This window comes from Hyla sarda, chromosome 4 (assembly GCF_029499605.1).
Source record: "Hyla sarda isolate aHylSar1 chromosome 4, aHylSar1.hap1, whole genome shotgun sequence".
NCBI lineage: Eukaryota > Metazoa > Chordata > Amphibia > Anura > Hylidae > Hyla > Hyla sarda.
In genome coordinates this window covers 113310566-113331808 of record NC_079192.1, presented here as the reverse complement: position 1 = coordinate 113331808, position 21243 = coordinate 113310566, and the positions used below count along the sequence as shown (strand labels likewise).

General features: G+C 41.8%; 1 protein-coding gene across 6 annotated transcripts in view; it reads right to left on the bottom strand.

The window, feature by feature from the left end:
- Positions 1-21243, bottom strand: part of AKAP13 (A-kinase anchoring protein 13) — a 254171-nt gene that overhangs the window by 38124 nt on the left and 194804 nt on the right. For all 6 annotated transcript variants that reach the window (XM_056571882.1, XM_056571887.1, XM_056571885.1 and 3 more), the window contains one exon: positions 16737-16905. In XM_056571882.1, the coding sequence (XP_056427857.1) occupies positions 16737-16905 (169 nt within the window). The remainder of the gene's footprint in view (positions 1-16736; positions 16906-21243) is intronic.

Sequence of the window (21243 nt, the reverse complement as noted above, 5' to 3'; positions counted from 1 at the left end):
CTTCTGACACACTCCAGCCACATGAGGTCTAGCATTGTCTTACATTAGGAGGAACACAGGGCCAACTGCACCAGCATATGGTCTCACAAAAGGTCTGAGAATCTCATCAAGGTACCTAATGGCAGTCAGGCTACCTCTGGCAAGCACATGGAGGGCTGTGCAGCCCCAAAAAGAAATGCCACCCCACACCATTACTGACCCACTACCAAACCAGTTATGCTGGAGGATGTTGCAGGCAGAACATTCTCCACGGCGTTTCCAGACTCTGTCACATGTGCTCAGTGTGACCCTGCTTTCATCTATGAAGAGCACAGGGCACCAGTGGTGAATTTGCCAATCTTGGTGTTCTCTGGCAAATACCAAAACGTGCTGCATGGTGTTGGGCTGTAAGCACAACCCCCACCTGTGGACGTCGAGCCTTCATACCACCCTCATGGAGTCTGTTTATGACCATTTGAGTGGACACATGCACATTTGTGGCCTGCTGGAGGTCATTTTGCCGGGCTCTGGCAGTGCTCCTCCTTGCACAATGGCGAAGGTAGCGGTCCTGCTGCTGGGTTGTTGCCCTCCTACAGCCTCCTCCATGTCTCCTGATGTACTGGCCTGTCTCCTGGTAGCAACTCCATGCTCTGGACACTATGCTGACAGACACAGCAAACCTTCTTGCTACAGCTCCATCCATCCTGGATGAGCTGCACTACCTGAGCCACTTGTGTGGGTTGTAGACTCAGTCTAATGCTATCACTAGAGTGAAAGCATCGCCAGCATTCAAAAGTGACCAAAACATCAGCCAGGAAGCATAGGAACTGAGAAGTGGTCTGTGGTCATCACCTGCAGGACCACTCCTGTATTGGGGGTGTCTTGCTAATTGCCTATAATTTCCACCTGTTGCCTTTTCCATTTGCACAACAGCATGTGAAATTGATTGTCAATCAGTGTTGCTTCTTAAGTGGACAGTGTGATTTCACCGAAGTGTGATTGACTTGGAGTTACACTGTGTTGTTTAAGTGTTCTCTTTATTTTTTGAGCAGTGTAGTACTAAGGCTCGGCTTGCACTGGCGCAATGACATATGATAGATATGTTATGCTCTGTTTGACAGACCTACTTTTTTCTCAATTGACTTACATTAAAGGGCAGTCAGATCTCTGACAGGTATCAAATTTGTTTTCTTTACCAGATACCATACCGCTGCATGCTACTTTATTGCGACTGCCAAAGAACAACCAAAGCCTGACATATGGTCCTGTCTGAGCTGGCTTCGCAATTTTACAGATGTCATGACAGATCTGTTAATTCCTTTATTATCAGATCTGTTATCAGATTTATTGGAATTTGCATATGTTGTGCTTACACTTGTATTGGAGGCTTTATCAGGATCTCTAGGCTGGAGATTGTGCCATATTTTATGGCAAGAACAGCGCAGCACATTCTTCCAGTCAAAACAAAAGGACACTATTATAAGTCAATAAGGTCCATTTAGTTGTTCCAGGGAGCACTGTATGATGGATCCAGCAGTGTCTTATGCTAGAGGCCACAACAGTAGTATGAACAGAGCCTTATCACTGAGCAGCTAGACTTGTCATATTTATCCCACAGTGAATGTACAATGATTTTTTCCCCCCTCTTTACTAATTCATTTAGCAAATTTACCTTCTCCTGAAATTCCTGCTCCTTTTTTGTGAACAGCTCATTGCCTAGGTTCCAAACCACCACTCCGATCTAGAAGTGATGGTCGGGCTGATAGATGATCTATAATCCTTCTCTGTCTACTATATTCATACACACACACACACACACCAGCCTAACCACCAACACTTCTAGAATGTAGTGGTGGTCTGTAACCTATTTAAAGAGCTGTCAACAAGGGAAAATAGGGACCAGGAGTATCTTAAGGAGGAAAATTTGTGAAATCAATGTATTTGCAAAAAAATAAATAACTGCAACTTTAGATGCCCTACAAGTTTATCTAGTATAGTTGAATTGGGAATAAGCCTTTAAAGTTCTAAATAATGTTAAATGATCAAGATTAACTAGAGAATTACACAAAAAATGTCCGTAACAATCAGCTACATTCCAGGCAGTATTGGCAGCTCCTGAGGAAAAAAAATCTACCCTGTTACCCAACTTCCTTATTAATAGGACAGTTAAAAGGGAATCTGACAGCTCTGTATTCGGCTCAGAGCTATAGAAAATGTCCACAATAGTGGATACGGAGATAAAACAAATGGCATCTGTCTTTGTTTGCAAAGTTATAAAATCATGTTTCCTTCTAAGCTCAAGTGGTACTGAGCTGCAGCAAGGATTCCTCTGCTTTACTCTACCTCTCTCTGCTTGGCTTCTACCACTAAACCATGTATGTAAATCAGTCAAGGTAAAGCCTGTATGCATGATACAGTTTGGCAACACCTCCTTGACAGTTGTGCTTTTAACATGATATAGAGCTGACAAATTTGAGTCAATAGCAATAATGAGATAGTGGCCCTTATTTACTAAGAGTGTTGTGTAGGTTTCTTTGTGGGTTTTAATTCCCTACAATTTATTTTCCACGGCATTTAGTAAGGTTGCCCTACATTTTCCCCTTTCCCTACACTTTTTTTTTTTTTTTTTTTAAACACACATGCTCTGATCTGTCTGGTTTTCCTCAGCTCAAATCCACCACATTTCATGTGGAAACCTTAGTAAATATGTTGAGTTTTCACATAAAATGGATTTTCTTAGCAAAATGGAGATTTAGTCAGGATTTTTCATTTCTGGCGCAAAATCTGGTGCAGACAGAATTTCTGGCGCAATCCGACAGAATCTGGCGCACAACCCGAGAAAACATGTCGGGTTTGCAATAGTAAATGAGGGCCAGTATGTTACAAAGGCATAGATAGTAGCCCTCATTTACTATTGCAAACTTGACATGTTTTGTCTGGTTGTGCGCCAGAAATTCTGTCTGCACCAGATTTTGCACAAGAATTGAAAAACCCCCGACTAACTCTCCATTTTGCTAAGAAAACCCGAAAAAGGGGCGTGTCAGCCAGTGAATTTGCATTAAAAGAAATTTGTCATCCTTACCAACCGGTCATACAGGCTTGTAGTGCGGGCGATACTGATCAAAATGATACTTACCGCATCTTGATCCGTCGCTTCGTTACGCCATAATTCTTCTATTTCTGAATATGCAAATTAGCTGCTTGGGGCACGGGTGGAGCTACAAACCCCGTCTCCGGGCACTGTGACATCATCTTCGTCTGGTGGCCGCTCCACCCAGCTCCTCTATCTTCATAATTTCCCTCCCTGCTTGCGCAGTGTATGTTACTGTTCGGCGCATGCGCCACTCCCTGTGTACACCCAGAAGCGGTGTTCAGGCACGCAAGGACGCTGGAATGAAGCTCAGCCGTATGGCGCTTCAGGGTGTACCCAGGAAGCGGTGCATGTGCCGAGCTATAACGCACACCGTGCGAGCAGGGAGGGAGAATATGAAAATGAAGGAGCCAGGCAGAGCACCCACCTGGTGAAGAGGATGTCACAGCGCCTGGAACAGGGTTTGTAGCTCTGCCCGTGCCCCAACCAACTAATTTGCATATACAGAAAAAGAATTACGGCAGAACAGAGCGAAGGATCAAGATGCGGTAAACATCATTTTGATCAGTATCACCCGCACTACCAGCCTGAATGACAGGTTAGTGCGGGTGATACTGTTGACAGATTTCCTTTATGACTTTCCTGTTGCTACAGTGCAGAGTTGTTAGGAGTCTTGTACTAAAGCCGACCCCATGTGAGGTCCACTGTTTCTCCCAGTATTAGGCTATCATACGAATGCCTATGATTGTATATACCAACAGTGTTACCTCTTGTGTGCTTCTGGGGGCATTTTTTTTCCATCCCTACTGCATCCTTTTTATTTTTATTTTTTTTATTTTTTTTGGTACCCAACAAATTTTGAAAAAAAAAATGCCAAAGAGGCCCAAAAAGGCAAATTCCACACAAAGGTAAAAATGCCAGAAAAAATGCAGGGAAAAACAGTGGAAGTTTTTCTGGCATTTTTAAGCCTAAAAAAACACAGTGCATAAACCTCAGTGGAATCCTAGCCTGACTGTTCCAATTATATGCTGTGCAATGAATAAAAAAATACAAGGTTTATTATATGTTTTGGAACCCCTTTCAGAAATGGGAACCCTGGGGCAATGAGATGATTCTATTTCTTGGCACCTTACACTGATTTTACCAGGGAAGAGACACTGCCACTGTAGGGGAAACTAATATTTTAAAATGGCAGACAATTACAACACAACGTACAATAATGAATACTGTGTGCAATGTATGTTATACACACACACACGCTATATTTCTGTAGTCCTCTTAACTGTGGGAACTTGCTCATACCAGTCATTCCAGGGAGCAGTGGCTGTCTTCACAAAGATGAAAAAAAACACTACCCCCTAAGACCTATATAAAAGCAGCCAACCAGCACCCTGCTGACTACTGACAAGGGACAAGAAGCTATAAAACAGCTCTTCCTTCTGGAGGTAATTTTCGTTTAGCTGATAATCCCTATGAAATGTTTAAAGACTCTTTAAAGATGTATCCCAGCATCAAAAAATTGTATTCTAAAGTAGCGGTGATTCTATTAAAATAACAAACAATCCATATTCCCCTGCCCTGATCCCCCCACAGCTGCCTGACACTTCCAGGCCCCGGTGTTCCCTGTGATGTATCATCTCCCAGGGTAAAGCCCACACAGCCAATCATGGACAGCAGTGGTAACCGGCAAACATTTTCTAAAGCCAGAATACCCCTTTAATTGGTCAGACACTGACTAACAGAGAAGCTACCTCCATTAAAGCCATTAAAGACACCAAGCTGCAGCTCTATGTACCAAAAGCAAACCAGTATCCTTAACTTTACTGCCTACAAAATGCTGGATTTAAAACATAAAAAAATAACATAAAAGCTCAAATGATACTAAAAATGAAATAAATAAAACTTTTATACATAACTGTGGCATTTTAACCTTTTCAACCATATATCCGTATGCAAAAACATATCCACAATATGATGAAAATGATGAATAACCAACGTAAGAAGACAAATCAACCTGTTCATACATAACTGCACACATTCTGCATGGTCTATAAACCATCATCTGCCGGCACACCATCAAACAGACACTGTGACATTTAAGGAGAACTCTAGCCAAAACTAACTTATCCCCTATCCACAGGATAGAGAATAAGGAGCTGAACACATGGGGGCAGACCGCTAGGATCCCGCGAAATTTGCGGAACATGACCCGGCTTTCAGTGAGGAGTGTTGCTGCAGATGACATGCGCTCCATTCATTTGTATGGGAGCACCAAAGAGACCTGAGTACGCAGTCTAACAGTAAGCGACACGTGCTGAACATTGACAGCTAGGGTCCCGTTTTGGAGATTGCAGATGATCTCAGTGATTAGCTATTTATTCTCCATCCTGTGAATAGATGATACGTTCGGTTTGTCTGAAGTTATCCTTTAAAGGGGTACTCCAATAGAAAACATTAGTTTTTTTTATCAACTGGTGCCAGAAAGTTAAACTATTTGTAAATTACTTCTATTAAAAAATCTTAATCCTTCCAGTACTTATCAGCTGTTGTATGCACCACAGGAAGTTCTTTCTTTTTTTTTAAATTTATTTTCTTTCTGACAAAAGTGCTCTCTGCTGACACCTCTGTCCATCTCAAGAACTGTCCAGAGCAGGATAGGTTTCCTATGGGGATTTGCCCCTATTCTGGACAGTTCCCAAAATGGACAGAGGTGTCAGCAGAGAGCACTGTGGTCAGACAGAAAGGAAAGTCAAAAAGAAAAGAACTTCATGTGGATCATATAGCAGCTGATAAGTACTGGAAGGATTAATATTTTTTAATAGAAATAATTTACAAATCTGTTTAACTTTTTGGCACCAGTTAATTAAAAAAAAAAATGTTTTCCGGTGGAGTACCCCTTTAAGCACAGGACAGAACAAGATCAGTGCTCTAGAAACGATCTGCCTTACTTTGATGCTAAATGTTTCTAGTCTAGAGACGTCTGGCTGATTCTTATGATATACATCCCTACAGAGCCATGTCACCACAGAATAATCCACCCTCCACTTACATAACACAGCAGCGTGTGGGGATATAGCAGAGCTCATGTTGTTGTTTTTTTTTACTATATTGTTTAAATAAACTTAATATCCTAGGCTTTTACATTAATTCTTAAGATGACCCACAGATAATACACATGCTATGACATCCGTGCCTAGCGACAAACTTAGATCTGTCAATAAGAAGTGACTGTGAAATGTGAAGTTTGTTATTCATGTTTGTTACTTAGGAGTTTACAAACCTGTGTCTTCTAGAGAAATAAATAGTCATTTCAAGAGAGAAATCTAGCTTTAAAGTGGGTCCAAAGTAAATATCTATACAGAAGTCAGTGAATGAAAGAGCTTTGCACTTACTCGCCTCACAGACTTGATCCAGCCGCATTTCTCTATGGGATCTCGGTACCTGTGGCTAGAGCTCAGTGAACGGAGACTATTGCAGCATGTACCCATACTTACATTCTTAACCGAGCAGTCATGGGAGGAGGAGCGTAGTGCTGAGATGTATACACTCACAGGAATGCAAATGATTCCACACAGGGATTTCCACAGGCCGCAATATAAAGCTTTGTTATGGACAAAGCCACCTACTCAGACCGGGAAATACATTGATTTCACCACATTCTCTAACTAATGTAAGGCAAGATATAAACAACTACTAAAGAGAGCTCCTTACATGACAGGATATGTGGTGTGGACACTACTAAGAGATCACTTCTGCACTCCTCAACCACTGCCAAAATACATCCTGCAGCTACAAGAGAGCACTAGTATGTGCTTTCTGGTTACTACAGCTTTAGCCAATTCTGCAGCCTGACAGAGTACTCACCTACCTACCCCAGGGGCGTCATTAGGTAAAAAAAAACAATCAAGGTTCATACCTGGGATAAACAGACTAGTGCCTTTAATTTGAATCTGTCCCACTGTGCCGTCTAACCACTGCAACTAGCCACTACAGTTAATGGCCACTTACACTAAAGAACTGTGCCAGCAGAGCACAGCAGCTCCGTAATCCACTGCTTGCTCTTGAAGGCTTCAGAAACTACGGGCAAAAAGCTCAGTTAAGTATAAGAAGGGGGAATGGTCTGCCTATACACATGAAATGGGGGAGGGGTGTACCTATATACTTAGGGGAGAAATGGGGTGTGCCTATATAGATGTGGCGAGAAATGCGGATAGATATATATATATATATATATATATATATATACACACATATATATTACAGTTAAAACTAGTTTTTAGTTAAAACTGGTTACTCCTAGTTTAAACAGTTTTGACTAAATGCCTTTGTGAAAACTAGTATTGACTGCTTTTCCCCAGTAAAAACTAGTTTTGACTGAACGACTTGTGTAAACTAGAATTGACTGCTTTTCCAAGTTAAAACCAGTTTTACTGAATGCCTTTGTTGAAACACCAGTTTTTCCTGAACACCTTCGTACAAACTAGAATACTCACTGAACACCTTCGTACAAACTAGGATATTTACTGAACGCATTTGTGCAAACTAGAATACTCACTGAACACCTTCGTACAAACTAGAATATTTACTGAACACCTTCGTACAAACTAGAATACTCACTGAACACCTTCGTACAAACTAGAATATTTACTGAACACCTTCGTACAAACTAGAATACTCACTGAACACCTTCGTACAAACTAGAATACTCACTGAACACCTTCGTACAAACTAGAATATTTACTGAACACCTTCGTACAAACTAGAATACTCACTGAACACCTTCGTACAAACTAGAATACTCACTGAACACCTTCGTACAAACTAGAATACTCACTGAACACCTTCGTACAAACTAGAATACTCACTGAACACCTTCGTACAAACTAGAATACTCACTGAACACCTTCGTACAAACTAGAATACTCACTGAACACCTTCGTACAAACTAGAATATTTACTGAACGCATTTGTGCAAACTAGAATACTCACTGAACACCTTCGTACAAACTAGAATACTCACTGAACACCTTCGTACAAACTAGAATATTTACTGAACGCATTTGTGCAAACTAGAATACTCACTGAACACCTTCGTGCAAACTAGAATACTCACTGAACACCTTCGTACAAACTAGAATACTCACTGAACACCTTCGTACAAACTAGAATACTCACTGAACACCTTCGTACAAACTAGAATACTCACTGAACACCTTCGTACAAACTAGAATATTTACTGAACACCTTCGTACAATCTAGAATACTCACTGAACACCTTCGTGCAAACTAGAATATTTACTGAACACCTTCGTACAATCTAGAATACTGACTGAACACCTTCGTACAAACTAGAATACTCACTGAACACCTTCGTGCAAACTAGAATATTTACTGAACACCTTCGTACAAACTAGAATACTCACTGAACACCTTCGTACAAACTAGAATACTCACTGAACACCTTCGTACAAACTAGAATACTCACTGAACACCTTTGTACAAACTAGAATATTTACTGAACGCATTTGTGCAAACTAGAATACTCACTGAACACCTTCGTACAAACTAGAATATTTACTGAACACCTTCGTACAATCTAGAATACTCACTGAACACCTTCGTACAAACTAGAATACTCACTGAACACCTTTGTGCAAACTAGAATACTCACTGAACACCTTCGTACAAACTAGAATACTCACTGAACACCTTCGTACAAACTAGAATATTTACTGAACACCTTCGTACAATCTAGAATACTCACTGAACACCTTCGTACAAACTAGAATACTCACTGAACACCTTCGTACAAACTAGAATACTCACTGAACACCTTCGTGCAAACTAGAATACTCACTGAACACCTTCGTACAAACTACAATACTCACTGAACACCTTCGTACAAACTAGAATACTCACTGAACACCTTCGTACAAACTAGAATATTTACTGATCACCTTCGTACAAACTAGAATACTCACTGAACACCTTCGTACAAATTAGAATACTCACTGAACACCTTCATACAAACTAGAATATTTACTGAACGCATTTGTATAAACTAGAATACTCACTGAACACCTTCGTACAAACTAGAACTTATGCCTTTGTGAAAACTAGATTTGACTTTTTTTGAGGAGAAGCTGAGCAGACAGGCTGAGATTGCTGAGTGTATGGCAGTGTTTCCCAAGCAGATGTTTCAAAACTACAAATCCCAGAATGCCCAGACAGCCTTTGGCTATCTGAGAATGCTGGAGGTTGTAGTTTTGCCACAGCTGGAGGCACCCTGCTTGGGAAACACTGATATATGGACTCACTCAGCCGCTGACATTTGGACCACTTGTCTTTTTAGGGAACAGGCCCCAAATGCTTTAATCTAGTGATGCCCCTGGCTGTCAGCATATTACAGAAGTCAAAGTCACATATCTTGTAATGTCCTGCACTGCCTGTAGCGCCATAAACATCTCACATCCGATCAGCCAAACTTTGTCTCCACAGAAAAGAAAGAAAAAAAACAGTAGCAAAGTAGAGATAGTTACAGAAAAATATGATGGTGCCCTTTGAAGTGAAGCTTCATAAAAGTCCTCAGGGGCTCCTAGCACTGATGCTGTAAATTCATGCATGCTTGACACAGCAGAACGCTAGTCCCATCCGCAGCTTTGTCCATCTCTTCAGCCATCTCTTGTCCATGACTCGTGGACAAGCTGATGCTGCTGCGGGACTCGTCAGTGTCCCAGGAGGTATGGAGACCCCTAATGATGCGATTTTCAGACAGTTTTCTTTAATAAAATGTGAATTTTTGTGCAATGTCAAGGGACCCTTCTAAAGATTGTCCAAAGTAATTAACCTTTTAATATGCCATTAATATGTTGAAATTATTTCTCCTGGCTGGAATGTGAGAAGTTCATGTTTGACAGTGTTCAGTTACATAAGGATAGGATATGACTATACTTTTTATAACTAGAAGTTGTCCAGTATTTGTAAAATATTTCAGTCACTTCAGTGGTGCTAAAATACCAGAGAACCTGTGTACAGAATTGTTACTGTTTTTGCAGAAAAAAAAGCAGCATGTTTTTTTTTTTTTATACAATAGTGACAACCACTTTAATATATTACAGTAGGCTGCAATTGAGTTCCAGATGATGAAATGCCTATGTATACAATTCTAAACCAAACATAGATGTTTTTTTTGGTGCCTACTAACATAAAAGTTGCAAACCCACTAATCTTAGTGGAGGCGAATGCCTATCTTAGGTGTATAGGAGTGGAAATTCTTGCATCCATCCAAAGACTTAAAATATGTACAGATCATAAACTTATCTGAGTTAGCTACAACAGTATCCAGTCTACTCAAATCCTTTTGAGAGAAATACTTTAGTAGCACAAATCTTTGTCCCAGTCATGACATTTTATTATCCTGTATTACCGTTGGTAAAATGTATCAGTCTGCAGTCCACAGTATTTTCATCGTGGATATATAAGTCTGCATAGATTGGATACACTTGTATCAGTTGTAAGGAGTATTCGTTATGAGTAGGGAACTGAAGCACTGTAACTGTCAGCACCTATCACACTAAACCGATGCAGTAAAAGTTTGTGCATCTATTTTTCGCCCTATAGGACGCACCGGCATATAAGACGCACCCAATTTTAAAAAGGAGCAAAATCTAGAAAAAAAAAAAGATTCTGCACCCAACAGTGATCTTCAACCTGCGGACCTCCAGATGTTGCAAAACTACAACTCCCAGCATGCCCGGACAGCCAACGGCTGTCCGTGCATACTGGGAGTTTTAGTTTTGCAACATCTGGAGGTCCGCAGGTTGAAGACCACTGGTATAGGAGGTAGTACTCACCTGTCCCCGCCGCTCCGGACCAGTCACCGCTGCCCTGGATGTCCCGCCATCACTGTCGTGGTGTCCCCCGACGCTCCGGACGTCTTCTTCCCCGGGATCCACGCTCTCCGTCGCCGTCATCACGTCGCTACGCACGCCGCTCCTATTGGATGACGGGACGGCGTGCGCGACGACGTGATGACGTCGAAGGAGAGCGCCGGCCATGCAGGGGATCCTGGCCCGTAGCAGACACAGAGGAGGCAGGTATGTTCCCTCCCGATGTCCTGTAAGCTGTTCAGGATGCCGCAATTTCACCACGGCAGTCCCGAACAGCCCGACTGAGCTGCCGGGTTAGTGACACTTTCGCTTCAGACGTGGCGGTCAGCTTTGATCGCCGCGTCTGAAGGGTTAATACAGGGCATCACCGCGATCGGTGATGTCCTGTATTAGCCGCGGGTCCCGGCCGTTGATGGCCGCAGGGACCGACCTGATAGGTGTGTGTATTCGCCATATAAGACGCACCAACTTTCCCCCCCAAGTTTTGGGGAAGAAAAAGTGCGTCTTATACAGCGAAAAATACGGTAAATTTCAGCAAAAAAAAAACATTAAAAAGGGTTATCCTGCTCTAACCTCAGTATATGCCATAAATATCAGATCACTTGGCATCTGACTCCAGGCACTCCTGCCAACCAAATAAAGTGGCCTCTGAACTCCTGTTCCTTGTAGGAAGTGACAAGACAGCATTCACAGGAGTGCAGCACCTCCTGTAAACAGCTGAAGTGCAGGGAGACTGACCCACATCAATCTTGTATTAGTGGTCTATCCTTAGAATAGGCCATCAGTATATTTAAAATGTCCTGGAAAAACCACAACAAATACAAGGGGACTTCAGTGATTTTCTTTGGAGCAACATGGAGATAAAGAAAAATATTGCTCTCTCTTATCTGCACAAATATTCTATTTTTATATCTTGCTGCTGTGTATTTTCCCACCTAGCTGATTTTGCTCCACATTGACTACAATGGGTAGGAAAATACGCAGCAGCAAAAATTCTGCGAAATACGGCATGTGTGACCCAACTCAGTAGAGACTCATTAGGGGTATAGGTTGAACTTGATGGACTCTGGTCTTTTTTTAACCTTATGAACTATGTTACCCTTAAAGAATAACACAGGAGAAGAAGCTTGAGAAGCAATGCACTGGACATATGTGCAGAAACTTTCTCTAATACATGAACTTGATAGTCATGAATTGGATCTAGTTACTACGTAACTAGTAATAGTCTAGTTACATACTGAATATATATCATAACAAAAAAAGGTAAACAATAGCTGTCACTTCCACCCCTGCATCCAAGTACCAGTTGCTCAATTCTAACCAAACCTGTCTTGCACCTACTGTGTATCTGTACAGACTGTTACTGAACATCACAACATGAATCACTAGTCACATTGAGGATGAGCACTACCAGCAAATATCCAGAAATACATAAATATAAACCCACAGTATACACACAGTATGAACAACTGGAGGCATACTTTTATCAAGAGAACTGGAAGAGTATGGCAGATACGGTTAAAAAATTTGAACTGCTGAACTGCTAAAAAAAAAAAGCAATGGAATAACTGGAGTAATGGTTCGTTTTTTTTCTCTTCACTGGTGGTAAGGGTGGGAATGATGTACGGTAAGTTTTATATTAGTATCTTTATTGAGAAAGCATGTATATGTGTGTTAAAAGAAAAAATACACTGTTCAAAAAAATTAAGGGAACACTAAGATAACACATCCTAGATCTAAATGAATGAACTAATCGTATGAAATACTTTTGTCTTTAGATAGTTGAATGTGCTGACAACAAAATCACACAAATTATCAATGGAAATCAAATTTATCAACCCATGGAGGTCTGGATATGGAGTCACACTCAAAATCAAAGTGGAAAACCACACTACAGGCTGATCCAACTTTGATGTAATGTCCTTAAAACAAGTGTGTGTGGCCTCCACGTGCCCGTATGACCTCCCTACAACGCCTGGGCATGCTCCTGAGGGATGTCCTCCCAGACCTGGACTAAAGCATCCGCCAACTCCTGGACAGTCTGTGGTGCAATGTGGCATTGGTGGATGGAGCGAGACATGATGTCCCAGATGTGCTCAATCGGATTCAGGTCTGGGGAACGGGCGGGCCAGTCCATAGCATCAATGGCTTCCTCTTGCAGGAACTGCTGACACACTCCAGCCACATGAGGTCTAGCATTGTCTTGCATTAGGAGGAACCCAGGGCCAACTGCACCAGCATATGGTCTCACAAGGGGTCTGAGGAACTCATCTCGGCCCCTAATGGCAGTCAGGCTACCTCTTGCAAGCCTGAGGCCCCCTAAGAAATGCTAACCAACACCATTACTGACCTACCGCCAAACCGGTTATGCTGGAGGATGTTGCAAGCAGCAGAACGTTTTCCACAGCGTCTCCAGACTCTGTCATGTCTGTCACATGTGCTCAGTGTGAACCTGCTTTCATCTGTGAAGAGCACAGGGCGCCAGTGGCGAATTTGCCAATCTTGGTGTTCTCTAGCAAATGCCAAACATCCTGCAAAGTGTTGGGCTCTAAGCACAACCCCACCCTCATACCACCCTCATGGAGTCGGTTTCTGACCGTTTGACTGGACACATGCACATTTGTGGCCTGCTGGAGGTCATTTTACAGGGCTCTGGCAGCGCACCTCCTGCTCCTCCTTGCATAAAAGGCGGAGGTAGCAGTCCTGCTGCTGAGCTGTTGCCCTCCTACGGCCTCCTCCACGTCTCCAGATTAGAGATGAGCAAATTTACAGTGATTTTATTCATCACAAACTTCTCAGCTTGGCAGTTGCTGAATATAGCCTGCATAAATTAGTACGAGAGAGAGTCTCCTAGGACTGTATCCACCTTTTCCAGCCCACTGGAGCACCTGAGAGCTGAACTAATTTATGCAGGATAAGTAATCAACTGCCAAGCCGAGAAGTTCGTGACGAATCTAATTTACTGTAAGTTCGCTCATCTCTACTGGTGTTACCTACACCCAGATAGGCCAAAAAATTGTGGAAAAGGAATACATTCTATATAATATATATATATATATATATATATATATATATATATATATATATATATATATATATATATAATGCAACCAGTCCTCAAAGGTATACAAAGGAAAGAATATTAGGTCCAGTACGGTACAATATTATAATATTTATTAATCCCTTAAGGACAGACCCATTTTTTTACCTTGATGACCAGGCTCTTTTTTTTTTATTTTATTTGACATGTCTCTTTAAATGGTAATAACTTTAGAACGTTTTTTCTGAGCGGAGCGATTCTGATATCCTTTTTTCGTGACATATTGTACTTTATATTATTGGTGCATTTTTGTTGACAAATGCAGCAATTCTTGTGAAAAACTCAAAAATATTGTGAAAAACTGGAACATTTTTGGCAATTTTTTTTATGGTGTACACTGTGCGGTAAAGGTGAGGTTATATTTATTCTGTGGGTCAGTACGATTATGGCGATACCCATTTTATATAGCTTTCTATGTTCTTTTTCCTTTTCTGACGTGGCAATACCTATTATGTATATGATTTGTGTTTTTGATCTATTTTGGTGAAAATACAGTGCTTTAATTTTTATATATATACATTTTTACACTTCATACTTTCATTGAAGAACTTTTTATTTTATTTTTTTTACAATTTTACAGGTTATACTATGCTGCAATACATTTGTACTGTAGCACAGTATGGCCTGCTCAGCTGCACACTGTACAGCCTGTGCGATCCAGCCTGTGGCTGGATCTCACAGGCTTCCGTAGCAGGCAGACAGGTCATGATCTGACCTCCTGCTGCCATTGCAACCAACGGCGACCTGCGATTGTATCGTGGCACGGCCGTTGGTGAACAGGGGGAGCACGTTCCCCTGTCAACACTATAGATGCCGTGATCAGGATTGATCACGGCATCTATGGGGTTAATGCTGCCGGGATCGGTGCGATCGCGGCCCTGGCAGCTGCAGTGGGACTCCAGCTGTGAACGACAGCTGGGTCCCGCTGCCGACCTCCTGCGCTGCCCGCGGCAGTGCAGGAGATTGATAGGACGTATGCATACGTCCCAGTGCGCGAACGTGTAGGATGCTGGGACGTGTGCATATGTCCCATAGCGGGAAGGGGTTAAATAAAATGCAATATGTTAAATTAATCAAATGGAGTCTAGAGCAGGGCACTTGCAACAGGTGGAACCCCGTTACAGTACCACTATTACAGCACGCACTTCCAAAGACATTGACACACGTGGATGCTGACACCACAGCTCATCCATACTGTCTGCCAACATCCACCTTCAGCTGCGGACATCATCACCTTCGAGGTCGGGAGCAATCCGTGCCAGACCGCAGCCATCTATTTTTTGGAAATCACCGCAGTTACCACGTAAATCTCCGTCATCAACATCTGCTGAGCGCATCCTCCGGCGGACACTACCAGCAAGGGGCCGGATGCCAGTCCTTGCCAGCCAGCATCCAACGCTAAACAGAGGAGCTCCAATACCAAAACAGGGTGGTGAGTGGAGCAGTGCACCGACAATTCTTACAATAAACTTGAAACCATACCTAGGATTTGTTATACATTAATCCAGCAGCATTGACTTAGCGCTACTTATCTCCAAACTTAGCGGACTTTGCACAATTCATATATTGGACTATTTTATGATACCACTGATTTTTCACTATATTTTATCAGTTTTTCTGCCTCAATATACCCAGAAATATAAAGTGGGGAATATTTTATTAATTCTATTTATTATAGTGACCATATTGGCATGATATCAAATTTATACATTTATAATATCTATTGTATCTGGAGCCTGCTCAAGGGCCCTGTGTGCTAGGCTCCATTTGTTTAAATTTAACATATTGCATTTTAATTTAATAAATATTATAATATTGTACCGTACTGGACCTAATATTCTTTCCTTTCCCATACCATTGAGAATACCATTCCTGACTTAAAGGGGTAGTCCAGTGGTGAAAAACTTATCCCCTATCCTAAGGATAGGGGATAAGTTTGAGATCGCGGGGGATCCGACTGCTGGGGCCCCCTGCGATCTCTCTGTACGGGGCCCCGGCTCTCCGCCGAGATAGCGGGTGTCGACCCCCGCACGAGGCGGCGGCCGACACGCCCCCTCAAAACATCTCTATGGCAGAGCCGGAGATTGCCGAAGGCAGCGCTTCGGCTCTGCCATAGAGTTGTATTGAGGGGGCGTGTCGGCCGCCGCTTCGTGCGGAGGTCGACACGCCCCCTTCCCGCGGGCTGTCGGAGCTCCGTACAGGAGATCGCGGGGGGCCCCAGGGGTCGGACCCCCCGCGATCTGCAACTTACCCCCTATCCTTAAGATAGGGGATAAGTTGTAAACCACTGAATCACCACTGGACTACTCCTTTAAGCAAGCCTGATAAAAACTGTCTTTCTTAAGTCAGGACTGGTTTTCTGTCTGGTTCTAAGACTTTTAACATCTTAAAAAAAAAGATAAATAGAGGTTTTGACAAAGAGGAACATAAATTAGAAGCTGTATCACCTGCTGGCCATGTATGTTCATGTTTCTTCCTATACATTATTATTGAGCTGTACTTTGATAAAGATTACATAATGGCCACCCACTAAAGAAACATGGTGTACTGGCGTTACTGTCCGGATCTAACAATAAAAGGGAAATGCCTGCTCATAAACATGTTGTGAAACCATTTCCTCTAAAAATTAAGTACTAAAAGACAAAAACACAAGCAATATAAACAGCTAGTTACTTACCTTGACACACATAGCAAGATTTTTTGGTGAAAGGTTTGTCGCAGCTTTTGCATGTTAGGGTATCCATTGTAGTTCCTGTGACAAATATATGCCCATTGCTTTTGTGCTTCTCTTTGCTTTTTTCACTAGGCTCTTTTTCTTTATCTTTTGCTTTATCCTTGTCTTTTTCCTGTGGAAGAGTAAAAAATTAGGCGTATATTAAAAAATGCTTCATGGTCATAAACAAAAGCTGACTGGTAAGAAACCAATGGGAAAGACATATATATGTGAAGATATATAGTGTACATTAGAATAAATGAGAAAGCTTTATTAGTGGTCTAAGATTATGAACAACATCTGATGGGGCTACCACATGCTTGTGTACGACGTTTCCTTATGGAGTGTTACCAATGTCAAAAAAAGAACTATGAAACACCGTAAGGGTATATTTACATGGGCAAAACCCTGAAAAAGTGCAGGTTTCATGTCCTATTGACTTCAATGGGGAATATTTAAAAATGTTTTAAAAATATCAAGAAAAAAAAGTCAAGGGCAGTCAAGAAACTATAAAAACAAGCTTAGTAGCTATGGAGAACGTATATGTATACTATATCACTGTACAATGAGATTAGAGGCTAATGGCGTTGGGAGTATTCTACATTGTGGCCTACCAAAGATTAAGTGAACAAATCTATAAATTAATACTAAATAAACAAGAGACTTGTCCCAATTGTAGCACTAGCAATATCAGGGGAACAAAAAAATATATCACAGTTTGTTTGCACAGTAGCAATGTAGGCTATTTCCTTAACCCAAATCTACAATGCAATGTGCACTTCCTGGTTAAAGGGGTACTCCACTGTCCCAGTGTCCGGAACATATAGTTCCGAACGCTGGGTGCGAGCTGCGGGGGTCGTGATGTCACGGCCACACCCCTCATGACATCAGACCACGCACCCACAATGCAAGTCTATGGGAAGGGGGTGTGACAAACACCACGCCCCCTCCCATAGACTTGCATTGAGGGGGCGTGGTGTGACATCACAAGGGGGCATGGCTGCAGCCCGCACCCAGCGTTCAGAACTAAATGTTCTGGACGTTGGGGCAGTGGAGTACCCCTTTAAAGTACAGTAACAGATTTCAGAAGAAGCAACAAAGATAGTACGTTATAAATGCAGAAAACAATACAGGAGACAAATCTAACCACCAAATATTGTATGGGTTAATAAAAAAAAGATTAACGTTACCATGACGTTTTTTCATACAAAATCTAAGACAGTGTTTCACAAACGAGGTGCTTCCAGCTAATGCAAAACTACAAATCCCAGCATGTCTGGGCAGCCAAGGGCTGTCCAGGCATGCTAGAAGTTGTAGTTTTGCAACAGCTGGGGGCACACTGGTTCAGAATCACTGATCTAAGACAAGACCAAAGTAGAGGAGTCCGTCCTTACCTCGCCATGCCAGGATCCTACATATTTTATCCTAATCTGTGGAACGTCAATAAATTTACTCCACGGCATTGTGCACCTGGACTAGACCCCACATATATAGAAGGCCATGTAAGAAACAGCAGACTGAAGTTTTTTTGTTATTATCTAGAAGCTTACGGCATGACAGTGCAAGGAAGGAAGGAAGTGGAAAAAAAACTTCTGCTTTTTATTAACCCACAACTATGGTAATATTTTCTGCTTTACTGTAATCACTCCTAATGATTTCTTACAGAAATGGACGGTTACAAGGGCTCTTTCACTATTGGAGCATATGAAAAGGCTTATACTGCTTCGCCTCAGCAGAAATGTTCCCCTTATTTCTCATCTACCATAAAGTCCATGTAAATAAGACTGCACACTTTATATACAAACAGACCAGGAGGAGGGGGAGCATTGGTTTTTCTTAGCAAACTTCTGCAAGACTTTCTGAAGAAACAATCTGTTAATACTTCCTTTCACACATTTCTTAGTATCCCTTAAAAGGTAAGAATATTAGGGGGAAATTATCAAAACTGGCCCAAAGAAAAAGTAAAATAGTTGCCGACAGCAACCAACATTGTCTCAGAAACATGAAATCTTACTAGTTACAATTTGTAAATATAATTCTTGCAGCGTCCTACTTCCAAGTCAACAGCTTGATAGGTTATAAGAGACTCCAATGCTAGGGTTAAAAAATTCTTTCATCATGTGACTCAAGGATTTCTACTGAAGAATTGCAGGAAAGAAATGCCAGTAAAAACACCAATGCAAAATCCACATGGCCTTTTTGATTGTGTTTATTTTTTGCTCCCTATAGACTTTCATAGAAGAAAAAAAATTAATAAAAAAATAAAATAAAATAAAATATATATATATATATATATATATATATATATATATATATATATAATAAAAAAATGCCATAGTTTTAGGATGCTGCAAATATACAAGACTGCAACTGAGCAAATAAACTGCTGAGTGGAAAAAAAGAAACTCCAAGTTGGCGTTCCATAGTTCCCTATTGACTTTCAGCTAACATCTTGCTGCAAAAAAATAAATAACAAAAATGCAGCGAATGTAGCGAGGAATTTATGCTGAAGAAAAAAAAAAAAAAAACTAGTGGTAATCTTATCTAAAAGTGGTGAAGGCAAGCTGAACAGTAGACATTTTAAAGGGCATCTACAGCCGTTAAACACTTATTCCCTATACACAGGACAGGGGATCTCCCACGATCTCCCAAACGGGGCCCCGGCATTAGCGCTCAGTGTGAGCACTAATTCCCGTAGCGTCAACCTGGGAGGTTTATGGTTACGCCCCCCGTCCCCATACAGTTCTGCGAACGCTGCCTCCCCACCTCTCCCATAGAGTTACATGGAGGAGGCGTATTGGCTGCAATGTCATACTGCGGCCAGCACGCCTCCTGCATGGGAGAGCCGCAGCAGAGCCGTGTCCCCGTGCAGAATATCGCGGGGGGGACCTCTGCGGTCAGATCCCCCTGTGGATAGGGGATAAGTGTTAAAGGGCTACACAGGAACAAAAAACACAGATAATTGCTTTCAAAAACAGCCCCACATCTGCCCTCAGGTTGGGTGTGGTATTACAACTTGGCTCCACTCACTTTAATGCAGGGATCTCAAACTGGTGCTCCTCCAGATGTTGCAAAACTTCAACTCCTAGCAAAACTTCAACTGCCCAGACAGCCATTTGCTGCAGCTAACAGCTGTCGGGAATGCTGGGAGTTGAAGTTTTGAAACATCTGGAGGGCCACCAGTTTGAGACCCCTGCTTTAATGGAACAGAGTTGCAATACCACAAAGCCTGAGGATATGGGTGGTGTGGTGGTGGTGTAAATTTGTTTGCTTTTAAAGAAATCAGCTGTTTTTCTAATCCTGCATAACCCATTCAATGCATTTGTACCAGCTAAGTGCTGTGATTGCATGACCGAGTCTGCCTTAGTAAGCCTAGCATTGGGCAGCTCCATTCATTTTTGGAGTGAGATCTAAAATACCTGTCTAATAATTACAGGTATACAGACACTGAAGAGCGCAAGCTACATGTGACATGATGCGGCATGCTTAGGCAAAGACTTACAAAGCCCATCTGTCACTTCCTGTCATTGTGGATTAATAAAGCTACAGGAAAAAATAAACCTTCAGGCATTTGCTTTTTCTTGCTTGGGTTGTTTTCTGAAAGGATAAACATTTCTGCTCTATATTTAATACAGTGCGTCGCTTTCCTTGTTTCTAGGAGTCTCTATTTGGGCATACATTGGAACGGCTTCATCTCCAGTAAGAATGTTTGTTTTCAGATTTCACAGTGTAGGGAAGGCTACTCATAGTGTCGGAGAGATAAAAAAAAGAGAACTGGCTTTGCTTGCATCACTGCCATCTGCGGCTAGATAAAACAAATGCAACATGTCCATACTGAACAGACTTCCATGTTTGTCAATGTGTGGGAGGTGTGCCTTGGAATACTCCTCGTGCAATAATATTGGTGGTACACAATGTATGCTGCAGCAGATTAATAAAGCAAATAAATAGAATATAACCTCAGTCAGCACATCTACAATGCTGGACACTACAAAACATACACACAGTACAAAGAACACACAGTCACAAGCTGGATTTCTTAGAGGGGGGGGGGGGGGGAAATAATAATAATAAAATCAACTGGTGCCAGAAAGTTAAACAGATTTGTAAATTACTTCTATTTCAAAATCTTAATCCTTCCAGTACTTGTCAGCTGCTGTATACTACAGAGGAAGTTCTTTTCTTTTTGAATTTCTTTTCTTTCTGACACAGTGCTCTCTGCTGACACCTCTGTCCATGTCAGGGACTGTCCAGAGCAGGAACAAATCCCCATAGCAAACCCATCCTGCGCTGGAAAGTTCCTGACATGGACAGAGGTGTCAGCAGAGAGCACTGTGGTCAGACAGAAAAGAAGTTAAAAAAGAAAAGAACTTCCTCTGGAGCATACAGAAGCTGATAAGTACTGGAAGGATTAACATTTTTTTTAAATAGAAGTAATTTACAAATCTAATAATCAGAAGTGGGGGTACTC